This window comes from Aythya ferina, assembly GCF_964211825.1.
Source record: "Aythya ferina genome assembly, chromosome: 3".
In the NCBI taxonomy this organism is placed as follows: Eukaryota; Metazoa; Chordata; class Aves; order Anseriformes; family Anatidae; genus Aythya; species Aythya ferina.
The window spans coordinates 114,702,384-114,721,632 of NC_140298.1; the positions used below are offsets into that span (position 1 = coordinate 114,702,384).

A 19,249-nucleotide genomic window follows, 5' to 3' on the forward strand; every position below is an offset into this window, starting at 1 on the left:
TGATTATAATTTGATGCATATAATTTGATGCAGCACACAATGCACTGCTCCCACCCTGATTATTGAATAGACAGAGAAAAGGTTTGAAGTGGCATGTTCATGCCACGCAGATCTCAGCCTGGGTTTCAATTGCTCCCAGTAAACAAGGCCCCAAGAAGGCACAATTGCTGCTGATTTCAGTGGATGCATTTGTGTTTCACTCTGTTGTTTAGCAAGCAATTTGGCTAACTGCAGAAATTACGTTCCGTATCGATGCGCATTATTTCTAAAAGATGAAGCCTCAACAGCTCAGTTTGAAATTACTCGTGACTCAGAGCAGTTCCCTTGGGGTTCAAGTGCTGGCAGCAGCCACCTTCAGCTGTGCCAGATGGAGCCGTAACCAACCTGCACAGCAGGTTACATGCACACATCTGCATGGCAGATTACAGCATCCTCCATGGTGTGTGCACTATTTGGCTTAAGAAAGGGGCTTCTGGCTTTTGGCGCCCCAATAAACCCATCCGTGATCACTGTGAGATAGCAGAGGTCAACATCTCATCGATGGCAGTGCTGTGCGCCTGGGTTAAGTGCTGCTGGCTGACCTTGAGCCTCCAGTGGACTGTGTAACCCTTCCATCCTCCTTAGAAAATGCTCATTCATTTTTCATTTCACCTTTGGGTACTTCTGCGCTAAAGTTTCCATAAAGTTTGCCAGTGATCAAGCTCACTTTCCCTAGTGCATCACCTCAAGCTGTTATGAAATGAATGGCGGTGTGGTCTTTTCTTTCTTCCACACAAAGGCTCAATGTCTTGACATTGTAAGATCTCATTTTATTTTTTCTTTGCTCAGAGACCCTTTTCACAGCCCTGTTAACTCAGGCAACAGCATGGATCAGAGCAATGAGGTTAGCTGAGCACAGTGTGAACCCCTCTTCAGCAGCGACACTCACAAGTTATTAGTTTTCCCTGGTGAAAATTAGCACCACACACAGGTTATGAGGACTTTGAGATCACATCCCTAGGTGAAGGAAGGTGGTGGCAATTCTTAATGAGCTTAGCTTAAATCTGAAGGTAAATCTTAGTGTGAAATTCAGTCTGAAGTAATGGGGTCTCATTTAAGCCTGTCAGAATTAGGAATACTGGGTAGTCCAACTTGAAAGAAGAAAAATTTTTCATCTTAAATGGAAGATTTTCTTCCATTTAAAAAAATGGAAGATTAAAAAAAAAAAAAAAAAAAAAAAGAATCTTTTCCCTAAATTTCAAGATTTCCACAATGTGTATGGCAGATATCACTTTTATAAGGAACATGTGGGCCCGTGGGTGCTGGCTGTGATATTCCACTCTCACTGCTTGGTGACAATTATGATATACCTCTGTAGAAAATGGACTAGCTTTTCCTGGGAGACCTGCATTAGTTAGAAAAACGCCAATGATATATGGAGCCCTTTACTCATTATTAGCAATTTCCATCCATTCCTAGCCAAGCAGCAAGTGAGAGTTGGATGCCAGACATACTCATAAATACACATAAAGGCATTTTGTGATGTTGTGAGAAATCCTAAACCCTCCTGCAGAGGAAGGCAGCTGTAAGAGACTCTCAGGTTCTCCTTTGGATTCAGGTTGACACTGAAAAACATCCTTCAAAGAAGAAAGGCAAAGAGTTCAGAAAGGGGAAGTCAGGTGTGCTGCCAGGAGTGACTCCTCTCAGTTCTGTATCTGGACCACATGGGAGCTCCTACCAGCACTACTCGTGTGGGGTTTCCTGAGCACAAAAGAAAGACTTTATTCTACAGAATTATCAAACCAGCATCCTCTGCAATTATCTTGTTTGCTATGAGTGATCTCTCAATTAAAACATAAATTAAAAGGTAATTGAATGTACTTAGGAAAAATGACTAGGCAGTTATAAGTGACCTTTTCAGATAATTAAGTGTATCAGATCAAAACTGAAGGCAAGCTGTCCAGGTCATCTGCTGAGGTTGCAGGATATTATAAACCTATTATAGACAGGGAAAAAAAAAAAAAAAAAAAAAAAAAAAAAAAAAAAACACACAATAGTTACACTGAAGAGGAATCCACCCATACAAATTCCATAGTGCAGAGCTTCATAAAATCACAGAGGAGGACTCACAGCAACTGGAATTAATCCAGGAGAGAATGATTTATTATTGATAGGGCTGATACTGCCACCTATTTTTAAGTCTCCCTAATGCTTTCCCTGATTACAATGTTTTCAATTCCATATAACTTTTGCCAGACTATAGAAGGGGAGTTGTTTTTTTTCACACAGGTGTCTGCCTTCTCTACCTATGCACAGCGTTTCAGACATCCAAAGGTCTCTCTTGGAATGCAATCAGCTGCTGAAGCCACTGTTCCCAGTCCCACTGTCTACATTTAAAGAGAGATGAAGCTTGAAAGGGAACAGAAATGCAAGAATGTGACTCGATTCCCCCCTGGTCAGCAGCAAGGCTGAGAACAGACTCATGAACTTCTCAATGCCACTAGTGCCAAATAAAAATCTAATAAAAACACATCCAGGTATCCAGAATCCCCTAGTTGGAGAACATTCCCTGTGCAGGTATGTGTGTGCATCCAACATTCCCGCACAGAGAGGCACAGGTGCTCTGCCAGCATGTTCCCTAAGCCTTACCACTGGACCACCTGTCCCGCTGTGCTTGGAAAACCCAAGCTTTGGTGTATTTTGTTAGCTTTAAAATTAGAACTTGTTTCCTTCCTCCCTGAGTCACACAGCCCAGCGTGCGCCTTTATTCCAGGAGTTAATTGTTAAGGGGAATTAAGCAGCAGAGAATGCTCTTGGGCGGCCTGTGTCGCCCAAGAGGAGCACCGGCTCGCCCTGGCCGGCAGCCGCAGAAGAAAGGCCAGGGCAGCCCCGCTGTGGGCTCTGCTTTTATACTCTGCTATTTTTAGCTGTTATCAGCTGCGGGGCCCGGGGCCAATCAGCGCCCGATGCCTCAAAGAAACCCTGCTCCAGTCCAAACTTCATTCTCCGCAGCCTCACGGGGAGGAGCCCGATGACCGTGATTTTGCTGCTCCCAACTTGTGCTGCTGGCTACGTGGTCTTGTTAACTCACGGCGACGCACGCCGAAGTAAATGAGTAGTTAGGACCAGGAGGCAGCTGCTGAGTCAACGGAGACGCTTCCTGCCTGCATTTGGTGAAAACACAAAGATTTTTGTTTGCCTCTCGAAGCCCAGCGCGGAATGCGGTCCTGCAGAATGATACATGGATGAATAAATCAGCCCCTGCCTTTCTGTCCTTTTGTTTTGCTAAGGTGTTCTTTGTTATGTCATTTAGGAACTATGCGCTGTGTAACTAGAAACTGCTTGTTGGGTACTGACAAATCCATCACCATGGAAAGAGAAGGAGGGCGGGTGCCTGGGCATATCACACCTCGCTGATATCCAACCCTTCTCTGGCATATGTGTTTAGGTCTTTCCACAGAAATGTGACTTTGCCGTGATTTGGGGCTGTGATGGTGGGGTTACAGCACAAAAACCCAGCCCCTAAGGCCATGCAAGGTGCCTGGCCCCAAAGCTGCTGTTTTGCAGAGTGCAGGTCTCCTACCTGCCAGAGCATCTGAATCCCAAATCATGTCCAACACCTCAGAAAGAACAATTTCCAAATTTTTTTCAAATACATTTTAAAATAAATCCAAAAACAGCATAAATGCAGGTGGGCAGAAATCAGAAGAGAGATCAAATATACATATATTCGCGTGTAAGCTTCTACTCCTGTTTTCTTCCCAGGCAGTCCTCAAGCTACAGGGATAAAGCTCCGAGCTTCTACACAGAGATGCTAAATTTCCTAAAAAGCAGTAATACAGACAAGGAAACAACTGCATCAGGATTTCAATTAAGGATCCAGAGAGAAGCCCTTTGAACCTGATGAAGTCAAAGTTCAGGACCAGTACCTGTGAGTACACCAATGGGAAAGTGAAAATTAGGCTCTGTTGGTGCTCTGTAGGCAGACCAGGAAACATCATAGAGATATTCGAAATACATATACGATGTTGCTGCTGGAAGGAAAACAGGTGTCAGGGTAAGTGAAAAACCATGAAAGGCACCAAGAAATTAATGAGGCTTCTTCTGACTGACTCTAATGTGTTTACATCAGGACATTTCACTTAACTAGAATGATGTATTTACTTAAATGATGGTAGATATCTTAAACAAGGAAGTTATTAAGATAATCTTTTTTTTTGCTTCTTGTTTAGTCTAGATATAAAAGTAGAAACAACCTGACACAAGATGCAGCTGTGAAAAGAGGCACCTTTGTGGAAAGAATTTATGAGTAGAAGGGAATTGCTATGACTAGCAGAAGTGGCTGTCCAAAAAAATAAAAGTAAATGATTGGCATGTTTAGCCCAAAAACACCTGAGGAAGTCTAAGTCTAAACTGACAAAAGAAGTGCCCAATGGAATAAGGAATGCTATTAGACCATCCTGGCACAAGAACAAGGATGCATTAGCTGCACATGAATAAATGTCATTTGGAAATTAGAGTAAGGTGTCAAGCCACCAGAGCAGTGACATTCTGAAACAGCCTTCCAAAATGAGTAATAATGGGCACTCAGCTTACAGATGGACCTTGATCTGTTTATGAGTTATGTATTATGTGATGAGGCTGCCTGTGACACAAAAGAACTCAATTTTGTGGCCCAAAAGGTCACCTCCAGATACAAGAAACTGTCTTCAGATTATCAGGAATCAAAAATTGTGTTGGTGATTGTGCAAAGATTTTCTCCTTTCTGTATCTCATGTTTTTATACCTATAAGCAAGCAGGGAAATGATATTTCTTTCTCAGAATACGTGTTCTTGAGTTTTACTTCATTAACACTTGTGGACTGCTTGGAGGTGACTGCATGGAAACTGCAACAGAAAATCAATTAATTTGCAAATCAAAATTCTGCTTTCAAACACTGTTTGCCTATATTGAAACCAGACCTACGCAGTAAGCAATTCACTTCTCAACTATTTCTAATTGTGTTGTTGTATCTTCATGAAGTTCACCGATGTTTGGCAACATTATCTGAATTATACCAACATTAAAATGTCAACTACAGTTGTATCACTCATCGATGTGATACCTGGAGGTCTAAATAAGAAAACCATGCCTGCAGATAACATGTCAATGACTCATGTTAAAGAAATATACCTCTTTTTTTTTTTTTTTTCTTTTTCTTTTTTCCCATAGAATATAGATTCATACAGGTTTGTAACATTTGCCATTAGGCACTTGTAAGTATTTAAAAAATTGACACTGGTATAGAAATATATTCGGGTGTACCTTTCCACCTATGAGAGTGTATAAGAGGACGTTGAAAATATTTCTGAGAGAACCAGTAAATACAGCTACAGAACAGTGGAAATTTTCCCTCTAATGCAGGCTCTTATGATCCAAAGATACAAAACAGATTTTCTTTTCATGACTAAATTATTCAGCTACGTTTGAACAGATAACTAAGAGAGCAAACCTAGTAAACTCATTTGGTTTTTCTCTTCTACTCTGGTGTCTAAAATAAAAAGTAACTATAAAATAAAGATACATATGTATGAGGGTTGCTGTCAAAAAAATAAATAAAAAGGATAAGAGTTGACTAAAGTTAAAAAAGAGTGCTGTTTCTCCATCTTGGAAAGAGGCTAAGATGTCTGAGGTTTTATCCCTTAGACTGTCCAGCAAACTATCCAACATCACGATATTTGTTTACCATTGCACTTTAACCACTGCTGAGTATAGACATCAAAAGAAAAAGAGGAAAATTAAATAGCCTGAAAAAATCAGTGTGGAGTTTCTTTTTTCCAGACTGATTACAATGAGAAATATCTCACCTTAATGATACCCACTACCAGAATAAGCTTCTAGTCTAATTGGTCATCCAGGCTCTGTATTTAATGTGGTGTCATTCAGCTTCCTTAACTTCAGGTGGCCACCTTGCTGTATTCAGAGGAGCCTACAGAGGCTCAATTCAGCTGCTTCAATCTCGATATCCAGCACCATCTGAGAGGCCTTAGGAGAGCTGAGAAATCCATAAACAGATATGAGAAAGGATGTATGGGACACTCATGGCCTTCTGCAGAGGCAGCTGGAGCTCAGGAGGGAAAAGGCATCCAAAACAACAAACTGAATTAGGTCACCACTTGATACAGCTAACAGAGTCTGCAGAACAACTAACATTACCCTACAGCCAGTGCCTACACCTGGCCACACAAAGGAACATCCCATTGCACTATTTCAGTAAGCTTTGTGTTGCAAAAGGAGCCTGCTGAGACACAGTTAACAGCTTACAGACACCTGAAGTTAGGTTAGGTAAGCCAAAGCCAATCCTTTGTATCTAAAGAAAACAAAGAGCAAAGAGGAAAAGCAACTTTTTTTTTTTTTTTTTTTTTTTTTTTTTTTTTTTTTTAACATATATAGTTACCAACTGCTCTGCTGGGACTATCTATTACTTCATCCTTGTAGAACATCAGTCTCAGTAGAGTTGCTTTTAGGGTATTGTTTCTGCAATAAACAATTAAAAATAATACAAACTACTCTATATTGGACAGAAGCCATTTAACAGCTGACTGCAATGTTAGTTGTCAGGGGTGGTATGAGCAAAAAAAGTAATCAATCCGCAAATCCAATCATTTTCCTCTCCTAAAATGTAACAAAGGACAACATGTTTCAAAAGAAAGGGACAAAAGGGCTTGGATAACAACCTTTATTTTTCTGAACATCAAAAAGGGATTCAAAAAAAAAAAAAAAAGACACCAACAAGAAACCAGTAAATAAATTCCTTTTTAATTTTCTCTTAGTATGACCTACATATGTGCTTTGTGTTTGCTCTGCCTGCAATCACTGCAGAGTTACATTTCCCAGACAATGCGGGTCCCTATTCTGAAGCTGTTGCTACGTTACTGGGCTGTACCCTGCCGCGGTCGCTGCCGAAGGTGGCCCAGGAGGGGCGGCTGCACTCATGGTCATTTCCACCGGCCAAAGGGGTGCACGAGCAAGGCAGGGGCTTGGCAGAGGTCAGAAGCAACACCTTTTACCCTTGTATCCAAAAGATTAAGTGAACTGCTGTTAAAGCACACGCTCTGTTCATGACTGATAGGCAGGGAGCTGGATGTTATCTGTAACAGAACCGCCACTCGCTAGCTTTTCATGGACAGAATAATTTAGGTAAGTGTAAATCAAGCCATGAAGAGACCCACAACACAGTTTTTCTCCTCAGAAATAAAGGTTACGTGCCTATTAGGGTTACATGTTAAAACCTAAGAGCTTACCAGTCTCCTATCCACGGCAGGGTCTACAAGGTAGCCCCAAAAGCCACGTTATGTCTGCATGGTATGGTGAAGAGATATTACAGACTGAGCGGTACTGTATGCATTAGTAGAGCAAAGGCACTGGTGATAATATTCTTCAGCCTGTATTTACACCAGAGTACCTCTCTGCCTTCAAAAACATGCTGTTTTCACTGATGGGTCAGATCACATCCCTAAGAGAAACCTAATGCTCCTGAAGTCAAACAGACGACACAATCCGTGCGATAGCGCTGCATTACAGCTACGTGCAAACAGGCAAGCACTGCATGGTCTAGGTTGTTACCGAAACCTTGACTGGGGAAACTCCAGGGCTGGAAGATGAACTTTGTCATCCTAAATGTCTCAGGATAAATAAATATCCTAAGTATAGCAGACGAAGCATCCTGACTAGAGACCAGATGAATTAAAGAGGCACTTTCTGGAGTATTTTTTTGGCACTGCTAAATACACTACTTGTACCTGAAAGCGAGAACTGAAGGAATACATAGATTAACTGGAGAGAGTTTGGAAGAGGTCAAGCAAACAAAAAACCCCACACCACACCTAACCACTCAAAGCCTCAAAATCACAACTCATGCTTGAAGGCACACTGGAGGAACTGTATTTGTTCAGTTTAGGAAAGAAAAGAAAAAAAAAAAAAAAAAGGAAATTTGATATCTGTCTTCCAGCATAGCTGAGAGCAAGAGAATTTTAACAAAGGAAAATGTTTTTCCCAGGAAAAGAGGAAAATTGCAGCTCTTTAGTGCCCCTCTCTCTCCCCCCCCCAGCTTGCTCCAGTACCTCCATATCCCTCTTGTACTGGGGAACTCTGACAGCAACTAATCAGTGTAAGTGCTGAATCCGCATCTCCAAATGTTTTCAAAGTTATAAAAGCATTTATTAGAGGTAGTCTAGATAAGGCTGGAGGTCACGTTATACAATCACTTGATATTCCAGCGTAGTATATCTGTAGTTGATTGTACATGTAAACTGTATTAAATAATAAGACTATCTGGAGAGAAAAACATCCATCAATTTCATTAAAACAATCCAAAAAAAAGTATCTCTTTAGGCTATTTGTTCACCATTAGTCATTTCCAGCTATGGCCATGTTAGCTTGAGCATGTTGCATCTTGGTCTTTAATTCCACCATGAAGGATGAACCCTGAAAACAGTTCTCCAATCACAAAAATAAGTAAAACTAAATATTGAAAGAAATAAAAGAAATACCTCTTTCAGGGATGAGAACATCAGGAGATTTTATTACCCTTATTGCCCTTATTTAAGCTGTATATTTCATTTTCTTTATAGCACTAATAGCTATGACATTTGAGCTACTAGATAGCAAAACAGGGGGACAGTTGAACCAGGTTAACTGAACCAGTTCAAGTAGTAGTCTAGCTGTAATGGCAGGGAGATCTTACAGAATAAATGAATTGCTGCCACAACCAGAGTACTGCCAGCATATTCATACTTCCAGCTGAGCTGCAGAAAACCCAAGCACCTCCACACAAGTACTCTCTTCACGTGTCTTAAGATTTAAAAAATAGAAGGCTGGCTTGGCCTCCTGCAGCATGCAGGCAGCAGACTTGGGAACAAAGCTGTGGGTAGCTGTGTTTTACTGATTTGGAGGACACACAGACCGATTCGGGATTTAAAGCTAGTGTACTCTGAAAAGCTCTTACCTTTACAAACAAGAAAATCTCATGATCTTCCTCAAAGTTGTAAATTTCTCTCAAGTTACTGCTATGGGGGAACTTGAGGGAAGTTGGAGAGTTGGAAGAAGTGCTCTGGCTCCGACGCAACGGGAAGCCCGAAAATTGACAAAAAATGTTGTTCTCGAATGTTCCATCGTCCACATGTTTATCTTCCTGAGTTGGGCTCATCTGATTCATCCTCTGGTACGGGTGGTCATCTTCAGCACTGTGTTCTGAGGAAGATCCAATCTCCCCATCAGCCTCGTGCAGAGAAGCCACAGAATTACTGCGGCTGTTTTCTGGGCTCTCCTGACTACAATCCATCATCTCTGGCTCACTAGTGGTGGAAGAAGGAGAAGCTGGATCTTCAGGGACATGATTGTAAAGATGATCCCCTTTGTCTTCCTCATAGTCTGGAATCTCAAAGATACCGGTGTCATTAACATTTTGATCAGCGCTGGCAGAGATCTGATCTTCCATGACTGCTGGCTGGTGAGTTTACCTGCCTTCTGGTACCTTAAAAGACTACAACTGAAGTGAGATGTTGACAGATAAACACTCTTGGGGAGGAAGCAGAGTCTGTGGTATGCTTTTTGAATGCTCTGCTACACATGATAGATCTCCAACAATAATTTACTAAGAGCTTTAAATCAACAACTACACTTCCGCTGAAGTAAGTGATAGGGTTGTCTCACCGTTAACCCCTTTCTTGATCTGACTGCTGGTAACTATATCTTAAGGTTTAGAATCACTTTTTGTTCTTTGTCTTATCTCCTGACCAAGCATAGTGAAAAGAAAACTGAAGCACCTAACAGTATTAGAAAGCTATGATAAAAATCACATATTCTTTCACTTGTGTAAGGAGGTAGAAATGCAGACTTCACTCATTTACTCATCTTCTCAACACACTAAAGCCTAGCATTAAGGAAAAGCAAGGCAAAATTGCCTCAACAATTCCAGCAACAATCTGCAATATTTCAGTGGCTACTTACAACATCATCAGTATCATCAACAAATAATGAATGATCGTTATAAATAAAACAAATTAATAAAAAAAAAAAAAAACTCTGTGCAGAAGAACAGGCAACATACTTGAAATCTTTCCAGTTTTGCCATGGGTTCGCCTTAGGACCTTGAACCAGTCATTTTGCTTTTATCACCTTCACTCTCTCATCTGTAAACTATGGCCCAAACTGTAAAACACTTGTGAGCCTTGAAGTCTAGGAAAAGAAAGCACTGAGTAAGTGTTAACTATTATCACATACAGTTTAATACTTTACAGTTTAATACGTCATTACTTCTAATCACATTTACCTTACATATCTCTGTATTTATAAAACATAAACAACATAAACCCAAGTTTCCAACGTTGGGTTAGTTCCACTTAACTTTTGCAATCTATTTATCCATCTTTGTTTTCTCTACGGAATGGAGACACCCACAGATCTCCACAAAATCTTCAGCAGATGAAGACAATCGCCTTTGGGACAGGATGATCTGACCTCTAAAAGACCCAGATCTGAATTCACCAGAATTATAGGAGCTTCAGATCTTACTATCTAAAGATTTCTTATCTATATGCTTACTGCCTCTCAGTTATGCAGATTACTAACAAAATACTTCGAATTTAACTATGTTTAATCTTATGGGTTTGAGCCAAAAACAAATAATAATAAAGTGGGGGGGCGGGGGGCATTCTCTTGACCCATCATGTTGACTTAAAATCCTTAAAACTTCCTCAGATGCAACTGTCACAGCTAGGTTGGATTTCTAAAAGTAACCCAAAAGAGAGGTTAAAGAGAAAGATCGTGACTCCAGCGATCTCCAACCAGAACAACCAGGGGAACGCATGTCCTTTCACATGATAGAGTAACAGCTGCTGCCTGCCTGCGATTTACGACTATAGTTTACTGTCATTATTCTTACATTGAACTTTTTAGATTGCTAATAAAGTTGATATATCAAAAGCAAACTAATAATTCAGCTTATTAGACTTGGATTCACCTTCTAAGGCTCTTAGATAATCTGGAAAGCACCAATATCATACTCACATCCATGTTTAATTACTGTAACAGTGAGGAAAACCACTACAGCAGAATTTGAATTCTCTACGTGGAACCAGCAATACCATAGAAAGATGCAAGCATCAGAGATTGATGAGATCTTGTCGCTCATGAGTGCACGAGACCTAAATGATTCTGAAATGAATCACAGAATCACAGAATTTTCTAGGTTGGAAGAGACCTCAAGGTCATCGAATGTGTGCTGTGTAATCCATATTGCAAACTTCCAGCATTAAAAGTCAGCTATTAGGCTACCAATAAAACTGTAAAAATAATGAATTCAAATTACTACTGTCATGACATGTGGTTCATTAATCAAACTTACAGACTTAACTTTTCTAACATGAGATGCCTGTAGAATGATTTATATCCAGAAATTGGTGCTTTGTGTAAAACAGAGGTTACGTTCTGGTTTTGTTGAAGGATTTTTGCTATCAAGTGAAAATAAATTTAGTAGTGTTAGGGACAAAACTGTTACAAAACTCTGTGCATAGTCTAAATTGGGATTTTATGGGATTCTCTTTGTGCACAGCTCCCAGAAGCAAGCTAGAGACCCAAAAGCACTTTCCTGGACAAATCCAGTTCCCTTATCTGAAATAGGAAAGTCCCAGTAACAGTGGAATTAGTGAAATTATGCAGCAGAAGGAAGAGAAATCCAGAGCAAAGACCTGCACTGAGGAGCAAGCTGTGGGGCCTTCAGCATAGCAGCAAGGGAGCAAATACCTAAATGACAGGCACTGAAAAATCTGACACTAAACCTACAGTCATCCCTTTACAGATTGCAGACATACAACAGCATTGTCAGAGAGAGAAACTTTACAGAAAACCAGAAACCTGCTGTGTCATATGAGCCTTCCAGTAACTTGGGGTTCTCTAACTGCTGACTAAAAGAATTAAACAGAATTATACCTCCAGCCTCTTCTGCTTTTCTTACTGATTCTTAGATCAGGTGCTTTTAACCCAGCGTTAGCATGCAAAATTCAAGTTGTAACTCAAGGAAAGACAAATAGCAAAGAAGGAAAACAGCTCCCCAGAGTTGTCACTGAGACAAAGAATTTTATTTTAATAGTAACCTTACAGACCTCTGAGGTTGTAGCACTCTTCTCCATGTTTAGCTCAGAGCTTAGAAAGTGCTGCTTCAGAAAACTGTTCCAGTCCAGAAGTCTTGAAATTTTCCTGTGTCTTTTGTTTTCAGTACAGTCTACAATCTGTCACTATAGTAAAGAAATGTAAATTTCAAGAAACCTAGGGAAAAAGTTCCTAGTAAGTTCATTGATTTTATAACTGATTTTTTTTCAATTAATATTTTTTGCTTTTAAAAAAGCACTGGCCTTTCTTCACATTTTATAGAAATTCACTTGTATTTTCATCTGCATCTGGTCAAATTCTTCCGAGCATGGCCTTGGTAAGTGACTCCCACTGATTTTCAAATCTTTCTCACGCAGGGTTAAATTTCAGGGTTAAATATTCTAGGATCATAAAATTTTCTTCTTGAGGAAGAAAAAGATAAGGACACACTCAACTCCTTCAGAGCAAAACAAAGAGCAAAGGACAGTTGTGTGGTATTACAGCAAATGACTTTTTTTTTTTCCTCCACAGAGACATTAGCAGGATGCAGCAGCACCTGCTGGAGGGTATAAAATATCACAGGTAAAAGCAATAAAAAGAGTAACATACAAGTATTATTAAAAAAAAAAAAAAAGAGTTGGTGTTGATTTCATTAGTCACAAACATGAGTTAGCTGTGCTCTGTTTTACCCTGCATGCCTACCAAGAGCAAAGGAAAATACCACTCAGCTCCAAGGTCCAGACTTCATTCTTGTGCCAGCGATAAAGCCCCACAGGGCGCACAACCACCATTCAGAATTTACACAGGTGAAAACCAGGTGTGTTTCAAATTACATGATATGAACCCGCCGCTAGTTTACAACCCTTACATTTCATCTGCAGGGAAGACAGAAAGAATTTTAGTGCCACAATTCAAAAGTTACCTGACTACAAAGGTGATTGAAACTGAGGTGCCCACACTGTGCCCTTGGGACACTGCTAGAGTTGTGGCCTGCTCTCCTTATGTACTGCTCCCTCCAGTCCCCAGCCAAAAAGATCTTCATCTCCAGCAAAGGAGCAGGGCAGAGCAGCAGTGAAAAGGCACCTTTCTCCTGCAGGGAAATGAGAAGAAGGAAGGTGTATAAGGCGAATGATTCTGCACTCCATAGAGGTAAGAGAGCATAAAAAATCTCAGCACATTGCACTCCATTCTCTACAGAAAAATGAAGCCCTCCAGGCACCCGTCCCAGCCCCACAACCACCAGAATGGAAGATTACAAAGAAGAGAGATCACCAATTTCATCCATCTCCCAAATTCCTCTGGTCCCAAATCTAGAAGGTGTTAAATTAACATAGCAATACTTTCTGCTTTTAGTTCTGTAATTCAAACTGTGTCACTTACCACTATGTGTGTCATCGGCACTCACGTGAACCACCCGATAACACTGGTCACTTGCTTTGCAAAAATAGAAATAACCACGTAAACCATAAGCAGCAAAGCTCATATAAGGATGGAGAATGCAAGCATGCAAGCAACAGAAGTATTTATTTTCAATATTTGGGTTTTTTTTTTTTCACTTTATGACTGAATTTCTTTTTTCCTTTTTACTCTTTCTTTTTATTCTTTCTTTAAAAAAAAAAAAAAAAAAAAGAGAGTGAGAATTAACACGATTCTGATCATAACTTTCAGTTAGTATGCATAAAACACAAGTCACTGTCAACCAGTAAAATCTAGTAGGTCTCATTTTTAGAAACTTTGGTTTTACTAAGCTTATCTGTCTGTTGTTCAGCATCTAGATGAAGCTCATCGCTGATTCCTTCTATAGTCCAACAGTAGAATGAATGGTGTCAGAAGATGAAGTATATTCTGTTGATGGTCTTTAGTAATGCAATTCCTCAGTCACCTGAGTTCCCTAAAACAGCTGTCTTTTAGACAGCAAGCTTGGAATTCACCCACATTTAGGAGCCTAGCAGTGGGCATCAAAACTCACATTAGGAACCTCAATTCACTCTGCAGAGATACAGAGAGCTCAGTTCAAAAACCCAAGCACACACAGACATTTATTAGTATTTAAGCTGTTTGCTTAGACCATCTTTGTTTTATCCCAAGGATAAACTATATCCCTGACAGACTTAGAAGAGCATGTTAAAATCAGACCCCTGAAGCTACTACTGAAACTGTATCTGCTCACCTTGTAATCCTAACAGAAATAACCACCTCCAGCCTTGGCTTATTTGAAAATGTCAAGCTGAAGACCAGCTTATAAAGAAATTCCTGCACTGCTAAAGTCAGTTACCCCTCACCTCCAGAGAAGAAGTGAACGATGAGAAGAAGAGAATGATGTGAAGAAGGAACAGTAAGAACAACATCAGACCCCTAAACTCCGTACCGTACCTCACATTTTCTCACAGATTAATAATTAAATGCAAAAAGCCACATTACACTAATTAAATTCCCAGTACAACAAGAATTTTACCTGGGTACCCCTTTATCTAAGCCACTAACTTGCACATCTTCTAGAAATGCCATCATACTGCCGTAGTACTGGAAGCTTCAAGAGATGTCCCATCCATCAGTTCCACAAGTAGCTCCACTAATTATTAGTCTTGCTTAGGAACAGCAATCTGCTTCCACTGGAGTTTCTCAGGAAGTCATCTCCAGCTGGCTCCCACTACAATTTCACGCTTTAGTTACCAAGTCCTTCAGTTTTATTGTCTCTTCATGAAGGTACTTACACAGTCTAAGCAAGAACCTACAAATCTTTCTTGATAACCTAAGCAAATTGAGATGTCTTTGCTTGCTTTATAGTAACTTTTTCCAGCCATAAGAGGGGCAAGACAATGGAATAAACCAAAACACTCACAGTTGCTGGAAGCTGCTGGACCCAAACAGGATGATGGTAAACAATGCTTTTTAAAGTCAGTAGGAACGGAGGGATCTTAGCATATAAATAGTAAGGGTCCTTTGCACTTGACAGTACTCACTGCAAAACCCATGAGTATTCCTGGCCATTTGGGACACTGGTTTTCCAAAAAACACCATTTATGACAGCACTAACATTCCCACAGCTTTGCAATACATTATCACAGCTACACTATGGGTTCTGGGAGGAAGATTGTTTACAGTTTATAGATGTATTACAATAAAATCACAATAAAATCATACCACTTCATTCTCACTCCTGACTGCACTGAATACTTGGATGAAAACACCACCAATTAAACTTTCTTATGACATTTCCAGTCCCACCTTTTTCCTAAGAGGTCAGCAGCACCTCATCTCTTTGCAGTTCCCAAACTGTAAGGTTTTATTCACTACTGATCTTACATTGAACAACACAAGGCAAAGACCTTTTAAGTAGCTTTCAGCTCTTAGGAAGTCTCCATGCAGGGTACTTTTCTACTCTACAAGAATGAGAGCCACAAGATCCTGCACCGCTTATTCCTGGAGCCATTAGCACTCACAGAGCTGTATGGCAGGAACAGACTGTGGAAAACAGGTCCAAGCACCTTCAGCACTCCACAGTTTTTCAAAACGAGAATAGCTTGGTTCAAAAGGAGGAACAAGGCTGTTCAGTACAACATTGTTCTCCTCCAGTCTTGGGATGGTCACCTTTGGATGTCCAAGATCACAGAGATGACTGTGAAGGACAAGAGGTTGCACAGATGTTCTGGACAATGTAGCTGTATTTTAGTGTGCACATAGAGTTAGTTCACCATCTGAAACTTACTTCATTTCAGTTTCATTTTAACTGTTGCTATATGCAGCTATAAGAGTATCTCTATTCTATTTAAGATACAGGAAGAAAAGAGACAGAAAAAACATTTCAGAAGATAGAGGACTGATAGAAGCCTTGGATCATTGCATGATTTTTTATACAAGAGTCAACATGTCCTTGAAGGAGACCTCCAGAAATCCATTTGCTGCTCAGTTACCTGGATTCTGTGATCTTCAGGGGCTGGCTCCTAAACTCAGGACCTCACTGTAATAATGGTCATTTGCCTTCAGCCAGATTTTTCTTTGCTACTAGCACTGTATAACAGATCTATTTAAAGCCAGCACACCAACAAATTTGACTCTGCATAAGACAAACATTTCCCCACCAGGAACTGGACAAACAATACAAAATTAATTTTGCACCAGACACTCGATTCTCATGTTATAAATAGATTTTCATTGCTAAAAATACCAGGCATTGCCATTGTCAACAGACATTTTTCAACTTACCTGCTGCAGGGCCTAAACAATTATTACTGATTCAGATGTTCCAAAACCCTGAATATTGGCTTTTCAGTTCCTTTTGTAAAGCTTTGTCTGGTTTGTCCTCCAACTCCACAGTTAGAAATTCCATTAGAATACCTGATGGCCTAAGAAATATTGATGTTCTATTCGCCCAAAGCAACTGCTCCAAGGAAAACAGTTCTGTTTGCCTTTAAAATCTGGCATCATTTCAACATCCTTGTTACCCCCGAAACTAAGCACACATAGGAAGCCCAGCAACCAAGCTTTAAGCTTTTACACAGCAGAGGCTCTAGTGACTGAAGTAGAAAACGCAGTGACACCACACTGCTCTGTATCACCCCACCACACAGCCTCAGGGATATCATTCCATAGACAGTTTGAGAAACCGTGCGGTTAGGAGCTTCATTTTGTTTATAGTCTCCATATACAACCTATTCTTCAGATGAAATAGGCACTAGAAGCTGAGAGTCTAATAAATTTTAACAGCTGTTAGTCACTTTGTCAGCTTTTATGGTTTCATGAAACATCTTCACGTTTTTCTTCATCTCTTCTATATAAAGTGCATCAAAATACTAAAAGTAACTGATTTAAAAAACTACTCAGCAAGCTGAGTAAGTCAGCAAAAACTGATCATGGAGATCTGTCATGGATAAAACTGAGGGGAAAAAAGAATACAGAAAAATGCTTCTCTTTCTATATTCAACTTCAGTTACTTTAACTGGAAGTAATGAAAGTGCCCTGCATTTTCTTAAGAAATTAAGACAAATATCTGAACTATTCATGTGCAACACCATGTTGCCACCTGAATAAAAAGGAGTTACTTTCCCCCCACACCAGTACCAACAGGAGAATATGGTTGCCCATCTGGAAACCAAACGTTTTACTAAACCTAACCAAAGACTGAGAATGTTTTGTAGTTGCCGACCCTTTACTTCCTGTCATTCAGTAAATTCCACAGACACAAACAAATGTGTATCATGGTTTTCAAGCTGCAACCACTCAGCTCTAGTACAGCAGCAAAAAGCTGGCATCTGAAGCATCTGGCAGGACTTAGTACAATCTAGTGCTTAGAACTACAGTCTACAGACAAACGTGGGGTGAAATACAATACAGAGAGAAAGGTGGTGAAACATAACCATCTTGGTCGTTTCCATTTTTACTTCTCTTAATATAACTATATACATAATTAATCAATTTCTTATTGGCATATACAGTACACAAAACTGAGACCTGCATTAAATGTGATACGTGTTGGCTAGCACATTTCAGAAGCACAGAGTTGGTGAGGTACGCTGTCTTTATGATGTGTCAAATTGGACGCATTACAGGTGAATACTGTAAATAGGTTTCAAAGCATATGGCTAAGGGTAAACAAGAGATTACTCACACCTTTGAGGACTGAATAGCTGAGTAAGTATGTTGCCGAACCAGGTTAACAAGTGACCTTTGATGATTATGTCTGTATCTCTCAATAAAGTTGGTAACAAGACCTGAGTCATATACAAAACTGAATCAAAATTAGACAAATTAAAAAATTGCATGTTATGTATTCCTTAGACCTTTAATTCACTCCCACAATAATTTTTTAGAAGCAAATGCAGTACAGTAATTGATAAAGGATATTGCCCTTTCCCACGTGGCCGTGTGCATATTGACAGAGCTGAATTAGCATAGCTAAAAAAAACAACCCACACCGCAACCTTGACTTGAACTTTACATCTGAATTGCGAGAAGTCTTAGCTGTTTACTTTTTTTCTTTTTCTTTTTAAGTAATCCTGTGCTTTGCCACACTTAGTACATTTCATGAATCAAGGTGAATCAGAGAGGCATGTCACCTTGTCCAGCAGTTTTCTCTTGGCACCTGCAAATCAGCAGCCATAACTTTAAAAGCACGCCACAGTTGGCACACAGAGGTAGCATATCCTGTTGGACTCATACATATGTGAAAGCCATTAAGAAGAAGCAAGCTGAAATGTATGCAGTATTCAGGACAAACAGGCTAGCAGGGCAAGCAATGCAATTTAGATCCTCTGCTTAAGCCTGCCATGAAGCTACAGACATGTCTTTTTCTCTCTCTTTTTTTTTTTCTTTTTTTGGATGAAATTGGAAATGTAGTTATGATTTCTGCTGTATTCTGTTAAAGGACACGCTTTCTCTCTCTACACGGAGATGATTTCATTGTAATTCAGCACCAATAACTTAACAGGTTTTGCAGAATTACTAATCCATTCTCATAATAAAAAGGTTAACCAACAAAATGCAAACTGTTTGCCTGAACTTAGGCAAACTGACCAAAACCCAGAACAGGCCTGAACACATCACACCACACACTGCCTTCTTACCAGCAGCCCTTGTGTGCACAGCATCTACATTCAGTAATGCTTTCGTTATGCATGTATTCTGGGCTTTAGGGTAAAAAGGTGTTGTCACGAGAGCATGACAAGGTCACGCAGAGCCAAGCACATGAACAGCCAGCTCTGAGTTGTGGGACAGAAAGGGAGAAGCAATAGAGGAGAGTGGAGATCTGCAGCTGCACTGATGACCCCACAGCCTGGGGTTGCCGCAGCACCCTGGGGGAATGCCAGACTGCTGCTGGCCACCCCACAGCGTCCCACTTCATGGGCACTCCAGCCCAGGACGACAATGAACACCATGGCCCCCAGTCATCACAGCCACCTGCTGCAGCTCCCCTCAGCCTCGCTCCCCTCAGTACTTCTCCTCAGCCCCGTTCCCCCCAGCCCCTATCACCCCCTGTCAGCTCCCCTCAGCCCCACACCCCAAAGCCCCTTTCCGCCAGCCCCTATCAGCCCCCCCCAGCCCCATTCCCTTCAGTACCCCTCAGCCTTGCTCCCCCCAGCCCCTATCAGCCCCCCCAGCCCCATTCCCCTCAACACCTCTCAGTCCCACTCCCCTCAGCCC

The 19,249-nt window shown here is 40.6% G+C and overlaps 1 protein-coding gene and 1 long non-coding RNA gene across 2 annotated transcripts in view; both read right to left on the minus strand.

The window, feature by feature from the left end:
* The window catches only part of CLIC5 (chloride intracellular channel 5), a 68,440-nt gene extending 58,839 nt beyond the window's left edge, over window positions 1-9,601 (minus strand). Inside the window, exon 1 of the mRNA XM_084512379.1 lies at window positions 8,967-9,601. Within this exon, the coding sequence (XP_084368505.1) occupies window positions 8,967-9,458 (492 nt within the window). The 5' untranslated portion in view covers window positions 9,459-9,601. The remainder of the gene's footprint in view (window positions 1-8,966) is intronic.
* Window positions 9,602-10,070: 469 nt separating this feature from the next.
* LOC311435312 lies at window positions 10,071-18,939 on the minus strand. The gene is made up of 4 exons (XR_014692055.1): window positions 18,673-18,939; window positions 13,032-13,199; window positions 12,124-12,255; window positions 10,071-10,198 (listed from the first exon to the last, which is right to left on the minus strand). It is a non-coding gene; the product is annotated as an uncharacterized lncRNA (long non-coding RNA).
* Window positions 18,940-19,249: the final 310 nt, after the last annotated feature.